The sequence below is a fragment of the Zosterops lateralis genome, assembly GCF_965231275.1.
Source record: "Zosterops lateralis genome assembly, chromosome: 10".
Lineage (NCBI taxonomy): Eukaryota > Metazoa > Chordata > Aves > Passeriformes > Zosteropidae > Zosterops > Zosterops lateralis.
Genome location: NC_139770.1, coordinates 505,513 through 529,780, shown reverse-complemented (window position 1 = coordinate 529,780; position 24,268 = coordinate 505,513). Strand labels below are relative to the sequence as shown.

Genomic DNA, 24,268 nt, shown 5'->3' with positions numbered 1-24,268 from the left:
TATTTTCTACACGTAGTCACGAGGGAAAAGTTGCCAGCAGGAGCAGAGGGAGCCCTGTGGCACTCTTAGCTTGGTTTGTGTTTGAGCCAGTGGTGCCAGGGGAAAGGGAGAAGCCAGCAGGGGACCATCCCTAGAGGAATGCCAGGTAGAGCAGAGGTTCAGCACAGGGAAAGTGTCAGATGTTTCAACAACAAAGCAAACTCTGGCTCCATGTTTGTACACAACTCTCCAAAGCATCTGCACTTACGAGATTTGAGCTACGTGGCTTCTCTGCCAGATGTTTCTTATTCTTTTAACACCAGAGATGGACAAGAGGGAGCAGAGTGCTCCTGGGTCAGAGCAGCCCCTTGGAGCCTCCCTGCCTGGCACAGCCTGGGCTGGGAGCCTGGCACAGCCTGGCACAGGCTCACCACCCCTGCCTGAGCTCCTCCACCTCTCCTGGGAGGCGTTTCCCCCTGCCTGGGCAGCAGCAGGAGCCCGGGGATGTTCCTGGTGAGGCACTGGTGGGGTGTGCAAACCTCCAGCCCCACAGATATGCAGACACAGGGGAGCAGCTGAAGGCGAGAGCAGGAGGGAGCCCCTGTCACCCCAGGGCTGTCTGAGCCTTCCTGAGGGCTGGGGGCTGCAGCAGCTCCTCACCCTGTCACTGATCCTCCAAACTTGTCCCCAATCCCCCACCTTGTCCCCAAGCCCTCCACACCTTGTCCCCAATCCCCCCACCTTGTCCCTGAGCCCCTCACCCTGTCCCTGATCCCCACATCCTGTCACTGATCCCCACACCTGGTCCCTCGTCCCCCCACCACAGGAACTGCATCTCCCAGTGGGAACCTCACAGATCCCTGGTCCTGCTCTGGGGCAGACACGAGGACTAAACTGGAATGAAATGTTATTTTCCCTTACACATCCTGCCCTCACAGCCCTCACAGGATCAGAGGGGCACGGAAACTGCCAGCTTTGCCCAACACACTTGATATAAATGTCAGGGCTGTAACACCCTCCTCAGGAAGACACTTTGGAGCTCACATTGTCAGCAAAGCCAGAGCAAAGGCAAAGGCTCTGTGCTGAACACACAGGAGATGAAGCAAAGCAGGGGCCAAGAGCATGTGAATTTACAGCTAAGCTCTCCCAGGCAGCCACTCTGCTCTTGGCTAATCTCGACATCACAGAATGTTTTTCCAGGAAAGCCTCAGAAATGAGCTGAGTCTTTTAGAAGAGGAAAGAAGCCAAGGTGTCCTTTTCCATTCTTGTAGTCAAAAAAAAAAAAAAAAAAAAAAAAAAGGAATTCTGAAAGTCCCTTTCTAAAAAAGAAAACCCGACATTTCATTCAAATGTCAGAAAACCAGAAGTTTTGCTCTTCCATCTCTTGGCGTGCCTGGGACCTTCCTGAGCTGCCCTGAGGGGCACGGGCTGTGCTTGGGGAGGAGAAGGGTCAGCATTTTCTGGGGGCTGCTGCCACCAAACCCTCCCATGGCTGGGCTGAGCTGCTGCAGGGACACACCCAGGGGCTGCAGGCACAGGGAGCAGGGCAGGAGAGAAAGAAACTACTCCAAAACCACCCTCCCACTCCCTCCTTCCAGCAGGTGACCACTGCCCCATCCTCTGCAAGGAAACAAAGCAAAAAAAAAAAAACCAACATGCAGGATGTCTGTAAATTCAGATGAAAATCTTCTGTGATTAACTATAACATTTGCTGCAGATAAATCCGGTGTTTGGAGTTGTTTTCCAAGTGCTGTGCACATACACGAGGCTGTATTGACGTGCTGGCAGAGGTTTAAAAACTGTTTAATTGCACAAGTGGCCGCAGGCTCGGGGCTGGCAGGGACAAGGGAGCAGGACAAAGCAGCTGGGCTGATCTGGAGCAGCCCCTGGCCACGGGGTTCTGCTCACAGCCCAGGCCACAGCATCCTGCAGGGCTCAGCCTCCTCGGGAAACCATTCCTGCACCTATGGACAAGCACCCCCAGCCCTGGGACAGCATGGAGGGAAAAACTCATTTTCTCTTCGCATCAAAAAATGCTGGAAAACAGGAAATTGAGGCAAATGTTGTAGGAATAAGAATAACAAGGTTGCTGGGGAATGTGAACAGAGCTGCTGAACATGAGGCTCAGGAACTGCTGAAAGAATTAAGGACACATTCCTTTCAGCTTGATTCAACAACTTTCTTTATGTAAAAAAACGCAGCATTAAGCTGACTGTTGTGGAAAATTGACCATTTTTTTTTTTAGCAGAGACTCACCACTTTAAACAGAGAGCTCTCAGCCTGCACTCACAGCTCGCTGTAGTTTTACCCAAGACCAGCATTAAAGTCTTTATTGCTGTGATTATTTCCTGTTGCTGGATTCCACCATTCAAAACCAGAGTCATTGCCATGTCCTGGTGAAAGCAAAGGTTTTCTGCACAGCAGTGATGTTTTGTACCTACAGCAGCAATGTGCTGTACCCACAGCCTCCCCAAAATCAGTGATTTCTCCTGGAGTAGCCACAGAAGTCAATCACACTTTTGGGTTTGACCTGTGTTCAATTAAAGACTCAGTGAGACAGTCAAAGTTTGAGATTCCTAATTCAGCACATTCAATTTCCGGATGCAAGCCAAGGAATAAACAGAAAAGAACATTTATTTTAGTGGCTGTCGAGTTGCTTCCAAGTGCTCTCTACCCCACATCCCTCACAGGATAAATAAAACCAGACCATGCTGGGCTGGAGGAAAGGGATCCCAAACGCCAGAGCCAGAGGATCCCTGCTGGCCCAGGTGTCCCAGGGGACCCTGCAGCCTCTCCTGCCCTGGAAATGCCACTGAGGAGCCCAGTGCCCCCCCAGCCTGGCACCAGGGCCTGTCCCAGCCCTCACCCCTTCCCCTGCTCCCCAAAGGGATGGAATTTGCATTAAGGGTTGTGCCAACAGCAACAGGGAGACAAGAAACTGGAGTAAGATGGAGGGTGAATAAATGGAGGTTTGCTGTATTTTGATATGAACCAAAGCATCAGATTTCTGGGCTTCCAGCACAGCAGCTGGATATTCCATAGGAGGCTTTCGTGGAAGAAAAGGGTGTTTTGGAATAGTTTGCAGCATTATCCCAGGAGGGTTTATTACCCTCAGTAATGGAAAGGACATTTGATCCAACCGGCAGCTCCGACACAAACCAACCCTCAGCAGAGCCTAAAAGGCTCTTTCCAAAACAAATGAACATGAGAACAGCCCCAGGCAGCCAGGGAGGAAATGCTCTGCCCTCACCAGCCCCTTCTTGCTTTGCACTGCCCCTGACAGAAATCTTTGGCTCCATCCAGCCCTGCTGGGGGTGCCCAGGCTGGGCAGGAGATGGCAATTCCATATTCCCTGATCCCAAAAACATCACACAGGGAGCCAGAGCCCAGGGCAGGGTTAGAGCTGACAGCCCAGGGCCAGGCCCTGTTCCACTGCTGACAGGGCAATGGCAGCACCAAAAGGCATTGCCCAGGTAAATAAATGCTGTGACAAATGGAAATAAACTTCTTTGGTGTGTCAAACTGGACTCTGGGTCCTGCAGTTGGAGGGGAATTCACTTCACTGATAAAAGCAGTTTGTAGGAACCTCCTGGCCCAGGGGACCCTGATCCCTGCCATTACCCACACACCCATAGCTCAGAGCCACCACACCAAGATAAGGCTCAACATGTTCTAGAAACACCTCTAGTGATGTCATTAATTCAGATTTACCCCTTTCCTTGTCGTGGGTCAGGCAGCAGCCCAGGCCTTTGGCCAGCTCTGTGCTGGCTGTGCTGGGAGTGCCCCAGGGGGTCCTGCTGGGAGTGCCCCAGAGCTGCTCCTGCTCATCCCCGAGTGTCACACGGGTCACTCCTGCCTGAGACAAGAGGCCTTCAAATGGTGTCACCCACCACAGGGAACTTTATATCCTTCAGCAGGCTCCAGGCTTGTTTAGCATTGCATTAAAAACATCCACCTTTAAAAAATGCACTTTGTGTGACGGTTCAGGGACTTCTCTGCGCAAGGATGAAGTTAAACACACCTGGACAATGACTTTGTGCAGTTTCTTTCTCTGTGTTCTGCAATCTAACTGAAAGCTGGAGCATAATTAGCCAACACAGGCTTCAGAAACCCCTGGAGATGTTTGTGAGGTGGATTTTTTTTACTAGATCTTGATTCTTCTCGTGGTGATCCACTTTAAACCACAACACAAATAAACCTATTAAGTCTAATAAGTGACAGCACAGCTTTGGTGTGGTTTAAATGTTGGAGCACCCCAGATCCACAGCACAGAGCATCCCATGAGTGTTTGATTTGCCACAGGACACAGCCACCACCAGGGCTCTGGAAAGCCAAGAGTAATTCCCACGTTCATGAGGCTTCTCACACCCTGCTATTGCTGGTTTTCAGCCACAAGGGTGAAACAGGGACTAAGTGACAGCAGAGAACACTTTCCCCAGCCAAGCCTGTGCCTGCCTTAGATATTTCCAGGGGATTTTGTGCCTGGCAGCATCTGCACCTCACCCTCCTGGCACCTGAACATGGTGCAGCTCCCTGGCTGGTCAGAACTGTTAAAAAACAGATGACAATTTGTTATTACAGGACAAGCAAAAATTGTGCAGCAAAGATCAGCTTTTAGTTTGCTTTCAGTTGGCTGGGAGCTGTTCAGGTTCTTGTGAATGAACTGCAGAACATTTTCCTTCCACTGCTGCATTAGGCCTGTAGGTTATGGGGCTGTAGATTTGTACGTTTGCTGCTTTATCCAGCAATGGATGGAAATTCATGGTGTGGATCAGTGGCCATCAGGAAACAGGAACGTGCCTGATCAATCACCATCACAAAACAATCCAGAGACAAGACAGAGACCTCCAAGATCTGGTCCAGTGCTGCTTTTGCAATTGCAACCATGAAAAAACCACTCCAGCTGATGTTTAAGATGAAAACACCCAGCCTGCACCTGCAGAAGTGCTTTAGCAGGAGGGCCTGGAGTGGATTTGCAGGTGCCCGTCTCTGCCTGTGAGTGGCCTGACAGGAGATTAAAGATCTCCTGGAGAGCACAGGAACCACTGCTGGGGCTGTCACTGCTGACCAGACGTGGAATTACCCTGCAGTGATGAGGAGAGCAGATCCTCCTCAGCACCTCCAGTGTCAAACAGGCTTTTCCTCTGACCTGGGGTGACAGACAGCCCCTCCCTGCGTGCCCACCTCCAACAGCTGCCCGTGGGGAAGAGAACGGTGTCCCAGCTCCCCAGACAAGAAAACACAGACATTTCCCCACTCAGCAGGGATGAGAGCACCCAGCAGGAGCTGTGCTGTGGATGATTTACAGAGCCCAGCTCATCTGTGGGGATGGAGTTCAAAAGCAGCAGCTCTGGGGGTTCTGCCCCTTCACACCTGGTGTGCACATCACCAGCAGGGAGAGAGAGGATGGGTCAGCTCCAGTCCCCCAGCTGAGGGAAGACAGGGGAATGTGGAGCACAGAGCTGCAGGGCACTGCTGGGGACAGGAGGGGACAAGAGGGAACAGGGGGGGACAGGGAGGCTGCAGTGACCCAGTCCCCTTCACAGGACACATTCCTCTGATGTGCTGCTTGGTTTCCTGGAGTGCAGCATCCACTGCCCCGTGCTCAGACCCCTCTGCCCTCACAGACAGCTCTGACTGTCCCAAAATCAACATTTGCACAAGGACACCAGCAGCTCCAAACACTGGCTGTGCCTCCACAAGCCATTGCTGCTTTGCTGGGAGCTTGTCCAGCTCATTACAATGGAAATAAAGTGTCTGACCGTGGCCTTGAGCCACGGGAGAGTTGTACCTAAGTGTGTTATTTTGAAAATTCCCAACAAGGCACTTGGAGGGTCATGTCATCCTTCCCAAGGCATCCAGCAACCCGCCGAGGCACTGAAAGAATTTGGCCAGCAAGAGGCTGAGAAGGAAAAGAACAACATGAAAACATTTTGCAAAGGGCCTTTAAGGAGAATTGGCACAATGTAGAGAGGGGAGAGAGAGAGTGAGGAGGGATAAACAGGCAGGGCGGGAATGGTGTGCTGCAGGAACAGAGGCACCTGCAGAGCTGGCCTGGGAAAGAGCTGGGACAAGGGAAATGGGGGATGAGGGAGGCACCAGGCACTGCCTGCAATGGAAAAACAAATCAAAACCCAAAAATCTTCAAACAAAACCCAGGTACACAGTTCAGGTACTTAATTAAGATTAGAATTGCATAAAAAAACCCTTTTGCTGACACTGATGCAGGGAACACTTCAGGGTGGTGTTCTCCAAAGCTGTATTCTGCCTCCTTAACCTAATTTTGGTTGCCTCCTGTAAATAAAGAGATCATCCACTATTTCTGTCAAGATCCCAGGTCTGTGGATCAGCCCCACCACAATTTTCTTGGAGGAAGCTGAAGATCACCTGAAGATCCAGAGCCTCAACAACCCCTGATGGGCATGAGCTGCATCCAGGCTCCCCGTGCTGGGCTCTGCTGTCCCAGGGGTTCCAGCATCATCATTAATACCAGACTAATGAGCTGCCCACTGCAGAGTCCCTGCCTGAAAAGTGAGGCTGTTTCCATCTCTTAAGAAGGAAAGAATCATTCCTCCCATACAACATTTGCTTTCTATGACTCCATTCCCTGAAGTTCCAGTCTTTTTCCACTGACTGTTTCATGCTGAGGAAGGAGAAAAAGAAAATACTCACGTAAAGAGCAAACAGAGAAAGAGCAAATCAAAGCTGGATCCTCCATGAAGGCCCTGGCAGGGCTGTGTGTGTGTGTGTGTGCTGGGGAAGTCTGGCTGTGCCCAACTCCTGCAGTTCCAGAGCTGTGAGTGAGGCTGGGCTGTGTGACAGGCCAAGGGTGCCCAGAGCTGGGCCCCAGGGGGGTTTGCTGGGTGAAGATCTCAGTGCTGAGTTTAGGGCACAGGTGGTACCCTGACACCCTGACCCGAGGCTTGGGACAGCCGGGCTGTGCCCTCGTGCCACCTCAGGTGTTTGTGCACTCCTGTGCTGGTCTCCTGCCAGCCTGCCCCCTGTGACCTGTCCCCTGTGACCTGACCTCTGTCACCTGACCTCTGTCACCTCCCTACTGTCACCTTCCCACTGTGACCTGTCCTCTGTCACCTGCCCCCTGTGACCTGCCCATGGTGACCTGCCCACAGTGACCTGCCCATGGTGACCTGTCCCCTGTGACCTGCCCTCTGTGACCTGTCCTCCATCACCTACCCACTGTGACCTGCCCATGGTGACCTGCCCACAGTGACCTGCCCATGGTGACCTGTCCCCTGTGACCTGCCCTCTGTGACCTGTCCTCCATCACCTACCCACTGTGACCTGCCCACAGTGACCTGTCCATGGTGACCTGTCCACTGTCACCTGCCCACTGTGACCTGCCCCCTGTGACCTGCCCTCTGTGACTTGCTCATGGTGGCCTGCCCACAGTGACCTGCCCTTTGTCACCTGCCCTCTGTGACCTGCCCTCTATCACCTGCCCACAGTGACCTGCCCCTTGTGACCTCCCCATGGTGACCTCCCCATGGTGACCTGCCCTCTGTCACCTGCCCCCTGTGACCTGCCCACGGTGACCTGTCCATAGTGACCTGCCCCCTGTGACCTCCCCATGGTGACCCCCAGGAGCACAAACCCCCCAGGGGACAAGCTGTGGAGCAGCCGTGTCCCCCCTCCTGGCCTTGCCCAAGGCCAGGTTATCCCCCAGAAAGGCACGTTGGGAACTGAAGTGCTGAGGAATGAGCTGAGGTTGGGCTCCAGGTTTGATACGTACAATGTTCTGTGCAGATCCAGGTCACAAACACTTCCTCCACTCAGCTTTCCTCTTCCCTGCACTCCTGAGCTCACACTCAGTCACACTTTCTTGCCAAAAATACAGTTTCATTTAACAAAAAGCTCCCTTCATTCTCCCTAGTAATGAATTCCAGCTAAACTAATGTCTCCAAGGCAGACACGGGCCAGAATCGCCAGCAAAGCAGAGAGCTCAGCACGGGTTTGCACAACCGTTGTGTTCTCCCCGGGAAATCCCAGCCACATTATCATAAAATATTCCACATGTTCCTCGGCCACCTTCCACAGGGAGAACTTTGTATCTCTTGTAATTTAATGCTTTGCCTCTCAGGAGCAGGAGCTGCAGCTTAGGAACAACAGACAGCATATCCTGAGATGAAAACCCTCTTCTTAAAATATTGACAAGGTCCATATATAGATTTAAAACATTTGTTTTTATTTCAATGCAGATTTTCAGATACTGATTTTGGAAAATGTTCTCAGATGCGACTTCAGTTCCTTGTCTACCGTGTTCACTAATTATGGAGGCTGATACAAATAATTTAAAAAAGTCTTTTAGCTCATGTTTAAACCCCCAGAAGCACTGGAATGTGTCACTGCAGAAGTCTTGACTTCAGACATCCAGAAGGAAAAAATTGATGAACTGAAAGAAAGCAATTGATGCTTTGCTTTTCAGACAGTAATTATGATTGATAAAATGCACATAACATCAGCCTCCTTGTCTTCTCCAGCACTCGGGGGGACAGAATTCAGCCTGAGCTGAGGAGATTTCCCCTGTTCTCAGGGCAGCACGTAAAAACGCCACCTCAGGACTTAGAGCAGGGCTCAGCTGGGGGATTGTTCTTTATTCTGGGACCCCGAGTGCCCGTCACAGGAGCGGGTCAGTGTTCCTGAATCAAAGTGGGACCATCCCCATTTCCCTGAGGAAACCCCTGGGGTGATACAAACACCAGCAGCAAACCCCAGGGGTGAGGCTCTAACGGGCTCACCCAGAGCAGCCCATCCCTGCCTGCCCCCCTGAGGCCCCGCAGCTCACGTTTGATTTTGAACTCGTCTGGACAATTTTAGAACCTTTAAAAATGTATTTTGAGGCGTTATCTTATCTTTAAAGCTTTGTATCACAAAAACTTTATTGTAAAGTTTATCATAAAAACTGTATTGAAAAGTTTTTCCATCTGCAGTGGAGCTCCCCCCAGGAGGAGTTTGCCCTGCTGGGGAAGGACCCTCTGGGCAGGAAGGGCCCTCAGTCCGGTCTGGGCCTGTTACAGACACCCCTGAGCCCAAAGAAGCGCCTGAAACACCGAACGATAACGAGAGGAAACTTGTCCCTCCAAGACAGAACTAGAGGTGTCAGAGGCTGGTTTGGGTATGAACTGCCCTCGGACAGAAAACGCTCCTGGGCTGCGGGGGATGCAGGGATAGGGGTCCCTGTGCGGGGCCGGAGGATGGGGGTCCCTGTGCGGGGCCGGAGGATGGGGGATCTCTGTGCGGGGTCTTTGTTTGGGGCCGGGGGATGGGGGATCTCTGTTTGGGGCCGGGGGATGGAGGTCCTTGTTTGGGGCCGGGGGATGGGGGTCCCTGTGCGGGGCCGGGGGTTGCAGGGTCCCTGTGCGGAGTTTGTTCCCGTGCAGAACCGAGGGATGCGGGTTTTTTCCGCAGGCGGAGTGCCGGTCCCGCAGCATCCCCGGGAGAGGCGGCGGGGGCACGGAGCGGTGCCGATGGGGCCGCGGGGGCCCGGGGGGTCCGTCCCCCGGCGGGAGGAGCCGCTGCCGGGTCTGTCCCGGCCCGGCCCGGCCCCGCAGGCGGAACCCGCAGGTGGGAGCGGCCGGTGCCGGTCCCGGGGGGCGCCGAGGGCTGTGCGAGGGATGCGAAACGAGTTAATTCTGCTCGGAATATTTCCTGGCGGGGAAGGAGCTGACGTGTGGAGCCGCCCCCGGGGGATGAGCCGGGAGCGCTCCCACAGCGGGGCCGGGACAGACGGCCGGGACAGACTGCCGGACACCGGGACACACGGCGGGGACACACGGCTGCCGCTCCCAGAGCAATCCCAGCTTCTCCCGGAGCCGCAGCTCCCGGCCCATCCCCGGCCAGGGGCCCGGGGGGCCAGTGACAAACCACAGGACACGGAGCCGCCGCTGAGGGAAAGCCGAGAGTCTGGGGGCCGCTTCGTGGGCGGGTTTTTCTCTCCAGTTAAGAATTCTGTTTTGCTTCTGGCTTAAACCTGAGCGGCTCACTCAGCTCTGCCGGCGGTGAGAGCCGTGTGTGGTGTGTTCTCCCTGCACAGCCCGTGTGTGGTGTGTTCTGTCTGCCCTGAGAGCCCGTGTGTGGCGTGTTCTCTCCCTGCACAGCCCGTGTGTGGTGTGTTCTGTCTGCCCTGAGAGCCCGTGTGTGGTGTGTTCTCCTGCCCTGCACAGCCCGTGTGTGGTGTGTTCTCCTGCCCTGCACAGCCCGTGTGTGGTGTGTTCTCCCTGCACAGCCCGTGTGTGGTGTGTTCTGTCTGCACAGCCCGTGTGTGGTGTGTTCTCTCCCTGCACAGCCCGTGTGTGGTGTGTTCTGTCCCTGCACAGCCCGTGTGTGGTGTGTTCTGTCTGCCCTGCACAGCCCGTGTGTGGTGTGTTCTGTCTGCACAGCCCGTGTGTGATGTGTTCTCCCTGCACAGCTCGTGTGTGGTGTGTTCTGTCTGCACAGCCCGTGTGTGGTGTGTTCTCTCCCTGCACAGCCCGTGTGTGGTGTGTTCTCCTGCCCTGCACAGCCCGTGTGTGGTGTGTTCTGTCTGCACAGCCCGTGTGTGGTGTGTTCTGTTCTCCCTGCACAGCCCGTGTGTGGAGTGTTCTCCCTGCACAGCCCGTGTGTGGTGTGTTCTGTTCTCCCTGCACAGCCCGTGTGTGGTGCGTTCTGTCTGCCCTGCACAGCCCGTGTGTGGTGTGTTCTGTTCTCCCTGCACAGCCCGTGTGTGGTGTGTTCTCCTGCCCTGCACAGCCCGTGTGTGGTGTGTTCTCTCCCTGCCCTGCACAGCCCGTGTGTGGTGTGTTCTCCCTGCAGGAACCCGTGTGCTCTGCTCTCTCCCTGCCCTGCAGGAACCCGTGTATTGTGTGTTTTCCCTGCAGGAACCCGTGTATTGTGTGTTTTCCCTGCAGGAACCCGTGTATTGTGTGTTTTCCCTGCAGGAACCCGTGTATTGTGTTTTCTCCCTGCAGAACCCGCCCGCCGTGGGGATGGCCGTGTAGGACCCCTCGGGATGGGGGCCTGGCTCAGGGAGCGGCCCCGCTGGCTGGGGACCCTCCTGGCCGCCCTCCTGGCCGCCCTGCCGGCCACCAGCGCCTGTCCCCGGCCCTGCTCCTGCCCCGGCTCCGCCGAGCTCCACTGCACCTTCCGCTACTTCAGCTCCGTCCCCCCGCTCATCCCGCCCGACGTGCGCCGCATCAACCTGGGGTAGGTGAGCTCGGGCCCGGAGCGCTCGCTCCGCCCGGCACAGCAGGGGTTAACCCGGGGTCCAGGGCTAAAAATTAACCCCAGAGACAGGTAAGTCCAGAGAGTTTAGTGTTCTGCAGGGGCTGCAGCCACAGGCGGCAAAGCCCAGGAGCAGCCACAGTCAGGAGGAATTGGGGGATCCAGCACAGGGCACAGGGGAACTTCAGAAAGTTGTGAGCTTGGCTTTCATTTGTATTACCTGAATGTGTTGTGTCTGTAGCATGGAACCTGGAAGAAGTCTGGAATAGATTTCTCTCCAGGAAAGGACAGTTCAGAGCTCAGGAAGTGGTTTGGAAAAGGAGAACATGTATTACAATCTGCAGAGGTGTTGCTGTGCTGTAACACCAAGGGCACGGTTAGATTTGAGCCATTCCCTTAAGGGCTGGGTCCTTCTGGGTCCTTCTGACAGCCTGTCCTGTGATTCTGTCACTTGAAATGTCCCCCAGCGTTGGGGGCTATGCTTTCATCTGCCCAGTTCAAGGGACATTTCCCTGGTCTGGCCATGTCAGCCTCCAGGGGGGTCAGTTCTCTGTGTGGTTAAAGAAGCAGGGAACAGCTCATACCCAGGCTTGTCTGGACCCTTCATGCACTTTCCAGCAAGTGTCTTCTCTCTTAAATCAAATCAAATCAGCAATATTTGTCTGATGTGTGTGTCCCTTTTGAGACACACAACCACTGAACCATCCAGATGTGGATGCAGAAAATACACAAGGAATTTTCACTGAAGTGAACACAGACAGACAGATGTGTTTCATGCCTGCTGTGGCTCACCCCCTCCACTGGGAATTCACACCAGAACACTCTCCTGGAAAAGTGACATGAAGGAGTGATTTGGTTTCCTCTGGGCAAGGGAAGGGCTGCTTACCTTTAGTCATTCATTCCCAGAGAGGGGTTCTTTCGTTTTGGGTTGGTTGGGTTTAAAAGCTGTGAGCTGGGGCTGACTAAACCCCTCCTGTGCAGCTACAACAGCCTGAGGAAACTCAGCCCCACGGACTTTGCTGGCCTGGAGAAACTGGAGCTACTGATGCTGCACAGCAATGAGATCAGTGTGATCCCCGAGAGGGCGTTCAGTGATTTACGTTCGCTGCAGGTAAGAACTAAATGACCCGGGGTTACTCTTTGTTATGATTTAACTCTCAGTGATGCTGGTGGGCAGGCAGAGAGCAGCTCCTGCAGCATTTCAGTTTCCTGTGTCTTACCTTATTCACATGAAAGTCAACAGCCTCCAAAACCCAGGATCCCAATGGGAAATGTCTTTCCTCCCCAGGCAGGACTCAGGTACAGGGTGAAGAGCACGACAAACACTTTGGTAGATTCCCCTCAGCTGTATCCGAGCAGCCAAAACTCTCTTTCTGCAGAGAGGAGAAAGATTGCAAAGCTCCAACTACTGTGGGTGAAAAAGGAATCCTGTCATTGTTAATTTGACAGTCAGTTTGGGGCTTTCTGAGGGTTGTTTTCCATTGAGATTTCCCTTTCCCTTCAGCACAATCCTGTCCCTTTTAGTCTTGGTGAAAAAAAAAAAAAAAAAAAAAAAAAAAAGGCCAAACTGTGCAGAACCTTAACACACTGCATATAAACACTTCAGTTCTTTAAAGAAACTCCAGTTCTCTGGCATTCCTGCTCTGGTGAAGAACTTCCACTACACAGAGCAGCATTTATCAGGGGTCCTGTAACTTTACCATGGCTTATTATTATGCATTTGTTACTTTTTCACGAACAGGTGTTAAAAATGAGTTACAATAAGGTCAGAAGGCTCCAGCAGGGGGTATTTTATGGCCTGAGCAGCTTGGCACGGCTGCACATGGACCACAATCAAATCGAGTTTGTGAATCCCAATGTTTTCTATGGACTCACTTCCCTGAGGCTGGTGCACCTGGATGGGAATTTACTTCAGCAGCTGCATCCAGACACTTTTGTCACCCTGCGCTACAGTGGAATATTCAGAATATCCTTCCTGAAGCAAATCTCTCTGTCTGACAATGCACTGACTTCACTGCCACGAGAAATGTTCTCCTACATGTCAGAGCTGGAGAGCCTTTACCTGCACGGAAACCCCTGGTCCTGTGAGTGCAGCCTGCAGGGCTTTGCACAGTGGGCACAGGACAGACCAGGTGAGCTGGGGCTTTCTTTATGCTCTTTGATCCTCTTGTAGCATCTTACTCCTCCTGATACAGGTAATTGTCCTTTATTCATCAGTTTATTCTCCCAGCAAAGGCTGGAAGATGGGATTTTTGTGGGTGTGTGTAATCAGGATAAAGAGATTAATACCACTCTGATAAAGAGATCAGTGCCACTCTGATTAAATAAATTTAGTGCCATTAATGCATTCCCAAGTGCAGCTTTCCTTAATGGAGAATTTTTCTTGGCCAGCCCAAAGCTTCTGTGCTCCAGGAGAATCCACAGGGAACGAGCTAACTTTTATGGGATTGGCAAGAGCAAGGGCCACATTGCACTTGATTCTTTAAAAAGAAAACAAGGAACTCAAGGGACTCCAGGACTTCCTCTGCTGCCTGTCACTTCAACCTTTGGTTTTATTTTATTCAAAAGAACCACTTGTTAGTAGCTATATGTAACTTTTAATACTAAAACTTGTAGCACAGGAGCTCACTGAAGTTTTCTTCCCTTCAGGTGTTATAAAGTGCAGAAAAGAGAGAAGTTCTGGTGCCCAGCAGTGCCCAGTTTGTGCTAGTCCCAAAAATCACACTGGGAAGAGTTTAGTGGATCTTCCTTCTGCATCTTTCACCTGCTCTAAGCCAGTCATCCACGACTCCCTGAAATCCAGAGACCTGGTGGTGCCAGAAGATGGGGATTTCAGTTCTGTGTCCCCCAGGGACCTGATAGCCCCCATAGGATCTGTGGTTTTGAACCTGACTGACCAGGCAGGAAACCGAGGCGACTTGGTTTGCGACGTCCAGAAACCTACAGAAATGTCTCCCGTCTCATTTGACAAGAACGGCTCCAGCACAGTGCTCAAAGCCTCCTTCTCAGCACTCCTGGTGTGTGGGATCGATTCTGGGCACATCCAGCAGCTCTGGAGCATCCTGGCCCTGTACAGCAGCTCTCCTCTGACACTGGAGCAGACCCTGCAGACAGCCGGGGTGCCTTGGGTCGGCTACAGGTACAGGCAGATCCCCAGTGAGAAGGATGAAGTTTTCACCGGTGTCGAGGCCGAGCTGAGGGCCGAGCCGGGCTGGCTGATGCAGAGCAGGGTGTCCCTGCAGCTGGACAGGACGAGCTCCACGCTGAGCGAGCTGCAGCTGCGCTTCTGCACCGACACAGAGATCCCTGTGCACAGCCAGGACAGCTCCCCGGGCGGGCAGGGATGGGCCGGCATCCCCAGGGATAACGGGCAGGGCTGGGCCAGCATCCCCAGGGAGAACAGCACCCAGAGCGGGCAGGGCTGGGCCAGCATCCCCAGGGATAACGGGCAGGGCTGGGCCGGCATCCCCAGGGAGAACAGCCCGGGCTGGGCCAGCATCCCCAGGGATAACGGGCAGGGCCGGGCCAGCATCCCCAGGGATAACAGCTCCCCGGGCTGGGCCAGCATCCCCCGGGAGAACAGCACCCGCACAGAGCACACGGTGCTGGTGGGGGGCTCCCTGGAGCTGCGCTGCCGGGCGGAGGGGGAGCCGGCCCCCGCCGTGCAGTGGCTGCTGGCGGACGGCTCCAGGGTGAGCGCCCCGCACATCAGCGAGGACGGCCGGGTGCTGGTCCTGGCGGGCGGGGCGCTGGCGCTCAGGGCGGCCGATGTCTTTGACTCGGGGCTCTATCACTGCATCGGCACCAACCGGCGCGACGCCGCCGTGCGGACATTCCGCGTCACCGTGCTGGAGCCGCGGGTGGGGCAGGGCGCGGTGAACGGGGCCCGCCTGGCCGCGGCTCTGGGCAGCACCCTGCACCTGCCCTGCACCGCCACGGCCGCCCCCGAGCCCGCCCTCACCTGGGTGTTACCTGAGCACACCGTGCTCCGTCACTCCGCGGGGAACAAACACGTGTTTGCCAACGGCACCTTGAGGATCCAGGGGCTGACGGAGAGAGACCTGGGCTACTTCAGGTGTGTGGCGGCCAACAGGTTCGGGGTGGACCTTTTGGTTTTCCAGGTGCTGCTGAGACAGGATGAAACGGCTCTGGAGGAAAAGCACGGAGCTCGGGGAGAGGGGGAAGAGGGCTCTGGCCATGAGCTCCTGCACTCTGCTGCAGCACAGAGATATCCCTCGGCCACCCCGGCAGCCCAGGGGGACTCTGCTGGCCCAGGAGCCACCAGCCAGGGCGCACAGGGCTCCTGGCACAGGAACAGCCACGGGAAAACCCCTCCCCGGCCCTACAGGGACAGAGCGGGCAGGCGGCTCCGGGGACACAGGAGACAGTTTGTTTCCTCGGGCAGGAGAGCTGACCCCCAGCGCTGGGCAGCCTTGATGGAGAAAACAAAGAGGAATCTGACTGTGACAGATAAACGAGGAGAAATTGCAACAGAACCACCCATTCAAGTCCATGAGCTCTCAGAGGGACCCGAGGATGAGGAGGAGGCTTCTGGTGATCTCATTTCTCCAGAAGAGGAATTCATGATGGCAGCGACAGAGAGATCCCCAGTCCCTGCTCTGGGGAGAGCAACAGAGCTCAGGATCACTGCAGGGCCCGAGGAGCCCACACAGCCCACCCCTGGCTGGAGCAGCTCCCCCCTGCTCCCAGAGCCCTTAACTGCCCTGCCCTCGCCTCCTCCACACCCTGTGCCACCTGCCAGCAAAAGGCTGCAAACTCCTCCAAAACCTACAGAGTCATGGCAAAGATCTGATTTGAGTCAAATATCAGCAAACGGGGTGAAACAACCAACTGTACCAAGTGGAACATCCACACCTTTCCCTGCTGGGCAAAAGTCAATTTATTCTGGGGAAAGTAATAACCAGCATCTAAAATCTGCATCCACAACACCCAGGACAGCAGGCCCAGGCACCAGCAAGGCTGTAACTCCCCAAAATACAGCAGACAAGTCACGTACTTTTACTGAGCCTGTTGAGAATGTTTCCACCAGAACAGACCATCAGGTCCCTGTGGGGACAGCCAGTGCACCAAGCTCTGAACTTGGCCCCATTTATTTTCACAGTACTCAGAAAGGAGGAACCCCTAATCCACCACTGGCCTCGACTTTGGCTGCTCGTCAGCAGATTTGGGTTGTCCAGAATGTTCCAACTCGCCCACCCCAGCTCCAGCAGCACCAAGGGAGACGAAGGAAGATTCCCAGTCGGAGAAGACTCGTTAGACCAGGATATGTCCCAGGTATGAAGGAGCACCGACACAATTTTGGGAGGCCAGGGTCTGCCAGAGGAAGCACAGCCAGGGCTACAGGTGTTCAACTGAATGGCAACCATGTACCAAATGTACCAACCTCAAATGACTTCAGCAATTCTGTCAATCCCTTTACCCCAGGAGCAGCCCAGTCCTCCCCCTCCAGCAGGGATTTGCCATTGGAGCACCCCCTGGGTACCCACCAAAACACAGCATTCCTCAGGGAAGAGGAAAAGAAACGCAGTGCAAGGCAAAAAGCTGCTGCCACAGTCGCCTCTGTCACTGCAAAGGACACTGGCACTGCTGCAGACAGAGGGTTGGGTGCCATGGGGCTGAAGCCAACAGCTCCTCAAACCGACACCAGAGTCAGCAAAGGTAAAATGCTCAGAGTAGGAGGAAGGAGAGGACACAGGAGGAAGAGGCCTAAAACCCTTGTCCCACAGCGTGGTGCTGCAGCCCACAGCACTGCAGCCACCCCTGCAGCCACCCCTGCAGCCACCCCTGCAGCCAGCCCTGCAGCCCACAGCCCTGCAGCCACCCCTGCAGCCACCCCTGCAGCCACCCCTGCAGCCCTCAGCACTGCAGCCACCCCTGCAGCCAGCCCTGCAGCCACCCCTGCAGCCCTCAGCACTGCAGCCACCCCTGCAGCCAGCCCTGCAGCCACCCCTGCAGCCACCCCTGCAGCCCTCAGCACTGCAGCCACCCCTGCAGCCAGCCCTGCAGCCCACAGCCCTGCAGCCAGCCCTGCAGCCAGCCCTGCAGCCCACAGCCCTGCAGCCCACAGCACTGCAGCCATCCCTGCAGCCAGCACAGCCACCCCCACTGGGGCAGCTCTCACACCACCAGCCGTGCTCCCAAGCCTTGCACCTGCAAAGCCTCTCCCTGGGAGCTCCAGTGCAGCGTCCAGGACCAAAACAGCAGCACTGGGGACCCCTGACAGCCCCAGGGCAGCAACCCCGGGCACCTGGAGGGACACCCAGCCAGCAACATCCCTGCCTGGCAGTGTGACTGCTCAGAGCCCCACCATGGCACCCCAAACCACTACAATGACACAGGGGAACACCCAGCTGGCCACATCACCAGCTGCTGGTCCTGCCCAGATCCCCACCACGGGCCCCCAAACCTCACCATGGCCGGATGAGCCCCCCAGTGCCCCGCGTGCCCAGCCTGCTGCAGTCAGTGCCACGGCAGGGCCAGGACCTGCCCAGCCCATCACTGCCACTGCCACGCCAGGGCCAGGACCTGCCCTGCCCATCACTGCCACTGCCACGCCAGGGCCAGGACCTGCCCTGCCCATCACTGCCACTGCTACAGCAGGGGAAACACCCGACCTGGAGCTGGAGGAGGGAGCTGTCCAGGACAAACAGGCAGCACAGCCCACCCTGCCAGCCAGAGCCGTGCCAAGTGCTCCTGCTGCAGTCACTGCTCCTGATGAAGAGATCAGCCCCTGGCATCCCCCCCCTGGGCCAGCCCCGGCCCCAGCCCTGCCTGCAGCCACCCCGAGAGCCCCCTGGCCCCCACGGGGACAAGGCCAGCTCCAGCCCAGGCCACCTCCCCGGGGCACAGAGAGGGGGAGCACACTGCAGCCACCACAGGTCCCATCTCCGTGGGGAAGGGACAAGCACAGCTCTGTCAGTGCCTGGGCTGGAAGGCCACAGGATCCAGACACCACCACCATCCCCAGTGCCACCACCTCGGGTTCTGTGAGCAGAAACCATTTCTCAAAGCCCAGAATAGCTGGAGGGAATCTGGCTGCTTTCACTGTGCTGGCAGATTCGGATGCTCTTATTCCTTGTGAAGCTACTGGGAACCCCCCTCCAACCATACAGTGGACCAGGATATCATCAGGTGAGTTTGATAAACCTCTCTGGAATTTCTCTTCCATTAGTCCTGTCACCTCTTCTGTGTTCCAAACTCAAGCATTGCTCCATTTCAGAGTACTGTGAAATATTAGTGAAAGGTAAACTTGGAAACAGTGACAGAGACTCACTGGAGCACCTTAGTGCTGATTCTGGAACAGCTCTTTAGTGAAATGATTTTTTTAAAAAAACCAAGTCTATGGTTACTTATAATTCCTTGCTTATTGTGGGAAGAGTTCAGTATTTATTGTACAATACCTGCTATTCCAGAGCAGTGAGACAAGTGAAAAAAAAAAAAAAAAAAAAAAGAAAAAGAAAAAGAAAAAAAAAAAAAAAAAAAAAAAAAAAAAAAAGTGGTAAAACCCACTCAAATCGAGTTACAGCTGTGCCAGGTTTGCATTGCAGAGCCCCATCTGCTTTATCCAAACTTTGTCTCTGCAGGAGATTCAGCCTCATTCTTGCGTTGAAGCTTTGTCAATCTATATGCAAAATCCTCTGATTTCTTAATGGTTTATCACTGTTGTCTCGGTTATTTGGGCAGAGCAGGACAGGGTGTTTGGGGCTGGGGATAAGGAGGAGGACTGGGGACAAGGAGGAGGTGGGCTGTGCTGTGACAGGCCGTGTTGTGACAGGCTGTGACAGGCTGTGACCGTGTCCCTGTCCCTGTCCCTGTCCCTGTCCCTGTCTCTGTCCCTGTCCCTGTCCCTGCCCATGTCACTGTCCCTGCTCCTGTCCCTGTCCCTGCCCCTGTCCCTGCCCCTGTCCCTGTCCTGTCCCTGTCCCTGTCCCTGTCCCTGTCCCTGTCCTGTCCCTGTCCCTGTCCCCGTCCCTGTCCTGTCCCTGCCCCTGTCCCTGTCCCTGTCCCTGTCCCCGTCCCTGTCCTGTCCCTGCCCCTGTCCCTGTCCCTGTCCCTGTCCCTGTCCCTGTCCCTGTCCCTGTCCTGTCCCTGTCCCTGTCCCTGTCCCTGTCCCTGTCTCTGTCCCTGTCCCTGTCTCTGTCCCCGTCCCTGTCCCTGTCCCTGTCCCTGTCTCTGTCCCCGTCCCTGTCCCTGTCCCTGTCCCTGTCCCTGTCCCGCAGGAGGCGACGCGGCGGCTCCGGGCGGTGCCGGTGTCTGGGCGGCGCTGCCCAACGGGAGCCTGTGGATCCCCCGGGCGGGCCCGCAGCACGGCGGGCAGTACCTGTGCACGGCGGGCAGCCCCCTGGGCACGGCCCGGCTCCTGGTCACCCTGGCCGTGCTGGCCGAGCCCCCCCACATCGCCGGGGCCCGCCCGCTGACCGCGCACTCCGGGGACACGGCGGCGCTGCCGTGCCGGGCCCGGGGCCGCCCCGCGCCCCGCATCGCCTGGCTCCTGCCCGACGGCACCCGCCTGGCCCCGGGCTCCTCCCCGGGCCCCGGCAGGGCGGAGGTGCGGCCGGACGGGACGCTGCTTATCCGGGATGTGTCCATCTCTGACCGGGGGCTGTACCGGTGCCTGGCCGAGAGCCCCGCGGGCAGCGCCTCGCTGGCCCTGAGGCTGCAGGTGGTGGCGGCGCCTCCCGCGGTGCTGGAGGAGAAGAGACAGAGCGTGGCGGGGCTGGCGGGGCACGGCCTGAGCCTGCCCTGCTCCGTGCGGGGCCGGCCCCAGCCCAGCCTGCACTGGGTGCTCCCGGACGGCACCGCCGTGAAACCCCTGCAGAGGGTCCGCCCGGGGCTGGTCGTGCTCCCCAACGGGACCCTGGTCCTGGCCAGGCTGGACCCCGCCGACAGCGGCACCTACGAGTGCATCGCCACCAGCTCCACCGGCTCCGACAGGCGGGTGGTCACCCTGGCCGTGCGGGGCACGGACACCCTGCCCAGGATAGCCAGCGCCTCCCGGGAGCTGACCCGCCTGAACTTCGGGGACAGGCTGCTGCTGAACTGCACGGCGAGCGGGGAGCCCCAGCCCAGGATAATCTGGAGGTTGCCCTCCAAGGCTCTTGTGGACCAGTGGCACAGGTATGACACTTTTTTTCCTCCGCCTCTTTGGCGGAGTTTCAAACTCTGTCCCCTGTGGTGCTCAGGTAAGAGCCTGTTACAGCACTAAACCACTGTGAACTAAACCGATTTTTAAGTGTTTAACAGCAGTGAAACATCTGTTCTAATCTAATATAATAACAGACCCAATAACAGATCACATCCATTGCCATAAGTGGGTGAGGTCTCAAAACAGGCACAAGTCATATTTGAATTAATAACTGCTGTCATGGTGCACTGGCTGAGTGCTGCCAGTTTAGAGGAGGGGAAGTCACTCGTGCCAGATTTGTGGAGCAGAGCTCAGGAGGGAGGGGTTTCTTTCATCTCTGCCACATCCGCCTTTGGGGGTGTCCCCACAGTAACACCCCACCTCCTCCTTACAGAGACAGCCCCAGCCCAGGGTGTTCCCAGCAGAGTCAGTCACATCCCCACAGCACCACAAGTGACAGTGACATCAGGGTGGGACACACTGGGCGGGCAGGGGCTGTGGGCACACTGCCCTTGGAAAGAGCTTGTGTGTTGTATTGTGCTGTTAACACACCCAGCCCCTCCAGGGCTCAATATTCCCCCCAGCACTTGTTCCCATAACTCTTTTCCTCTCTCTCTCTCCCCACAACAGGATGGGAAGCCGGATCCACGTCTACCCCAATGGATCCCTGGCTATCGAGGCGGTGACAGAGAAGGACGCAGGTGACTATCTGTGCGTGGCCAGAAACAGAATGGGGGACGACCTGATACTGATGAAAGTCAGCATCGCCATGAGACCAGCCAAGATCGACCACAAACAGCAGCTCAAGAAGCTGGTGCCCTACGGGAAGGATTTCAGGGTGGACTGCAAGGCCTCGGGCTCGCCCACCCCGGAGATCTCCTGGGGGCTGCCCGACGGGACCGTGGTGAACAACGCCATGCTGGGGGACGACGGCGGGCACAGGGCCCGCGGGTACATCCTCTTCCACAACGGCACCCTGCAGCTCAGCAGGGCAGGGGTGGCAGAGGGGGGAGACTACACCTGCTACGCCCAGAACACCCTGGGGAGGGACGAGATGAAGGTCCACGTCACGGTGGTTGTGGCGGCCCCTCGAATAAAGCACAGTGACAGGACACAGGTTACTGTCACTGCCGGAGACACGGCCCTGCTGGACTGTGAGGCTGCTGGGGAGCCCAGGGCACACATCTCCTGGCTGCTGCCCTCCAGGGAGGTGCTGTCCTCGTCCTCAGGCCGGCTGTCCCTGCACGCCAATGGCTCTCTGTCCATCAGCCAGGCCAGCCCTCTGGACGCCGGGCAGTACCTGTGCCTGGCCAGGAACCCTGGAGGGGAGGACTCCAAACTGTACAGGCTGGAGGTGGCCGCCAGGCCCCCCACCATCAATGGGTTACACAGGAACAGAACCATCATGAAGGTGACGGCAGTGAGGCACTCGAAGAAGCACATCGAGTGCCGGGCAGAGGGGACACCTCCTCCCCAGGTGATGTGGATCATGCCTGATAACATCTTCCTCACGGCCCCGTATTACGGCAGCAGGATCGTGGTGCACAAAAACGGGACACTGGAGATTCGGAACATCAGGCCCTCAGACAGGGGGGATTTTATCTGTGTGGCCCGTAACGATGGGGGGGAGTCCGTGCTGGTGGTGCAGCTGGAAGTCACAGAGATGCTGCGGAGACCAATGTTCAAAAACCCTTTCAATGAAAAAATCATAGCAAAACCCGGGCAGAGCATCACCCTGAACTGCTCCGTGGATGGGAACCCTCCCCCGGACATCAGCTGGATGCTGCCCAATGGCACCTGGTTCCCCAGCAGCGTCAGGACAGCCCAGTTTTCCACAGGAGCCGACGGGACCCTGACAATCCCCAGCCCCGGGCGGGCCCAGGCCGGGCGGTACCGCTGCTCCGCCCGGAACCAGGTGGGCTACATCGAGAAGCTGCTGCTCCTGGAGCTCGCCCAGAAGCCCAGTATCCTCTCCCGGCCGGCAGGGCCGCTGAGGGGGGTCAGCGGGGAGCCCCTGGCCCTGCACTGCGCGGCCGAGGGCAGCCCCAGGCCCCGGGTGGAGTGGACCCTGCCCGGGGGCCGAGTGCTGGGCCGGCCGCAGCTCCGCGGGCGGTTCGTGCTGCTGGAGAACGGCACCCTGCTCATCCGGGCTGCCGAGGCCCAGGACAGCGGGACTTACCTCTGCAGGGCCCACAACGATGCCGGGGACTCCTCTCTCACCGTCCCCGTCTCGGTGACCGCCTACGCCCCGCGGATCGTGGGCAGAGCCCCCCCGGCCCTCCACACCGTGCCGGGGGCAGCGGTGCAGCTCCACTGCGTCGTGCTGGGCATCCCCAAACCCGACATCTCCTGGGAGTTACCCGACCGCTCCACGCTCTCCACGGCTCACCGGGGCCGGGGCTCGGGGGGCGAGCTGCTCCACCCCACGGGGACCCTGCTCCTGCAGAGCCCCCGTCCCGGCGTGTACAGGTGCACGGCCAGGAATCCCCTGGGCACCGACACCGCGGTCACACATCTGCACGTCCTGTGAGCCACAGGCACTGCGGGAATGGGGGACACGGGCTGCTCTGGGCTGGGCTGGAGCACCCTGGGCACTGACACCGCGGTCACCCATCTGCACGTCCTCTGAGCACAGACACTGCGGGAATGGGGGACACGGGCTCACAGGGCTGGGCCATCCCTGCAGTGGCCCCCACCACAGCAGGTGAGTGCCTGAACCACCCACAGAGCTCAGTCTGCAGTGGGTGCGAGAAGGAGAGAGGAGGGGGAAATCAGCTCGAGCAGAATTCACTGCCCTTGGTTCTCTCCACGTTCAGGAGACTTTCAGAAAGCAAAATCCAGGCACTTCTGCTCTGCAAAGCAACAGCAAACACTGACTATCAAACGTGGTCACTCTGTGGAAATGTGCCCAGAGAACTCTTGTACAGACACAGTTCAATAAATTCAATACTGCCCACCCTGTGTGACTGTCACAGGCAAGGGCAGAGAGGGCAAGGACACCTGGGAACCAAAGAGCAGCTCCATTGGGATGCAGATTATCTTCTTCATGTGTTTTGATATTTAGTATGTTTTTAAAATAAATATCCGATGATGTAAGAAGTAGTGAAGTATTTTTAATAGCCCAGTCTTTTCTGCAGAGCTGTGGGAGGACACACAACAGCTCAGTTTGGAACAGGAGAGGAAACTCTGCTCAGCACTGCTGGGCCAATGCTCACAGACTGGGTGCAGAATCCCTCCAGCACCTTATTATTGTCACAAAAGCATTTTTTCAAAGATTTCTCAAGACAATAAAAATGACATCAATTTGAATCTCAGTTTAGAATTGTGATTCCTCAACTGAGCAGCCAGGTAGGTTTAAGAAGCAAATTAAGTTAGCACAAAACTCAGCACCTCCCATCCATCTCTGCTCTCTCAGCCTTACAGATCTTCCTCCTAATTTTTTTTTGTCATTAGACCCAGTGAAAACTCATGTGCTTCTAAATGCTTTAATGGAGTGATTTTTGGATTACACTGGAGTAATCCTGTACCCAAACGACTCCGTGGGCGCTGCAGGAACTGCCTGAGCTTTGCTCAGCAAATCCTGCTGCTTACTGAGGGCACTGTCAGGGTTTTACACGACTTCAGCATCTTTTCCCTGTCTGAAACCAAATCCTTCACTCCAAACACCTTGTGTAATCCCCTGGCTGCCAGGCTGCTGGAACTGCTGAGCTCAGGCAAAGGCACCAACCGGCACACGGGGGACAGTGTCCCCACTGGTGACAATATCCCAGGTGACAGTGCCCTACAGGTGACAATGTCCCACAGGTGACAATGTCCCAAGTGACAGTGCCCTACAGGTGACCGTGTCCCACAGGTGACAGTGTCCCACTGGTGACCGTGTCCCACAGGTGACAGTGTCCCACAGGTGACCATGCCCCACAGGTGACC

At 56.3% G+C, this 24,268-nt stretch overlaps 1 protein-coding gene across 1 annotated transcript; it reads left to right on the top strand.

Moving 5' to 3' along the window:
• Positions 1-10,984: 10,984 nt before the first annotated feature.
• IGSF10 (immunoglobulin superfamily member 10) lies at positions 10,985-22,871 on the top strand (the record flags this gene model as incomplete). Its single annotated transcript, XM_083868235.1, has 9 exons — positions 10,985-11,178; positions 12,178-12,307; positions 12,938-13,328; positions 13,846-14,611; positions 14,669-15,997; positions 16,319-16,528; positions 18,116-18,348; positions 19,437-20,334; positions 20,972-22,871. 9 exons carry the CDS (start codon positions 10,985-10,987, stop codon positions 22,869-22,871), a joined length of 6,051 nt encoding a protein of 2,016 aa, XP_083724361.1.
• Between the last annotated feature and the right edge of the window lie 1,397 nt (positions 22,872-24,268).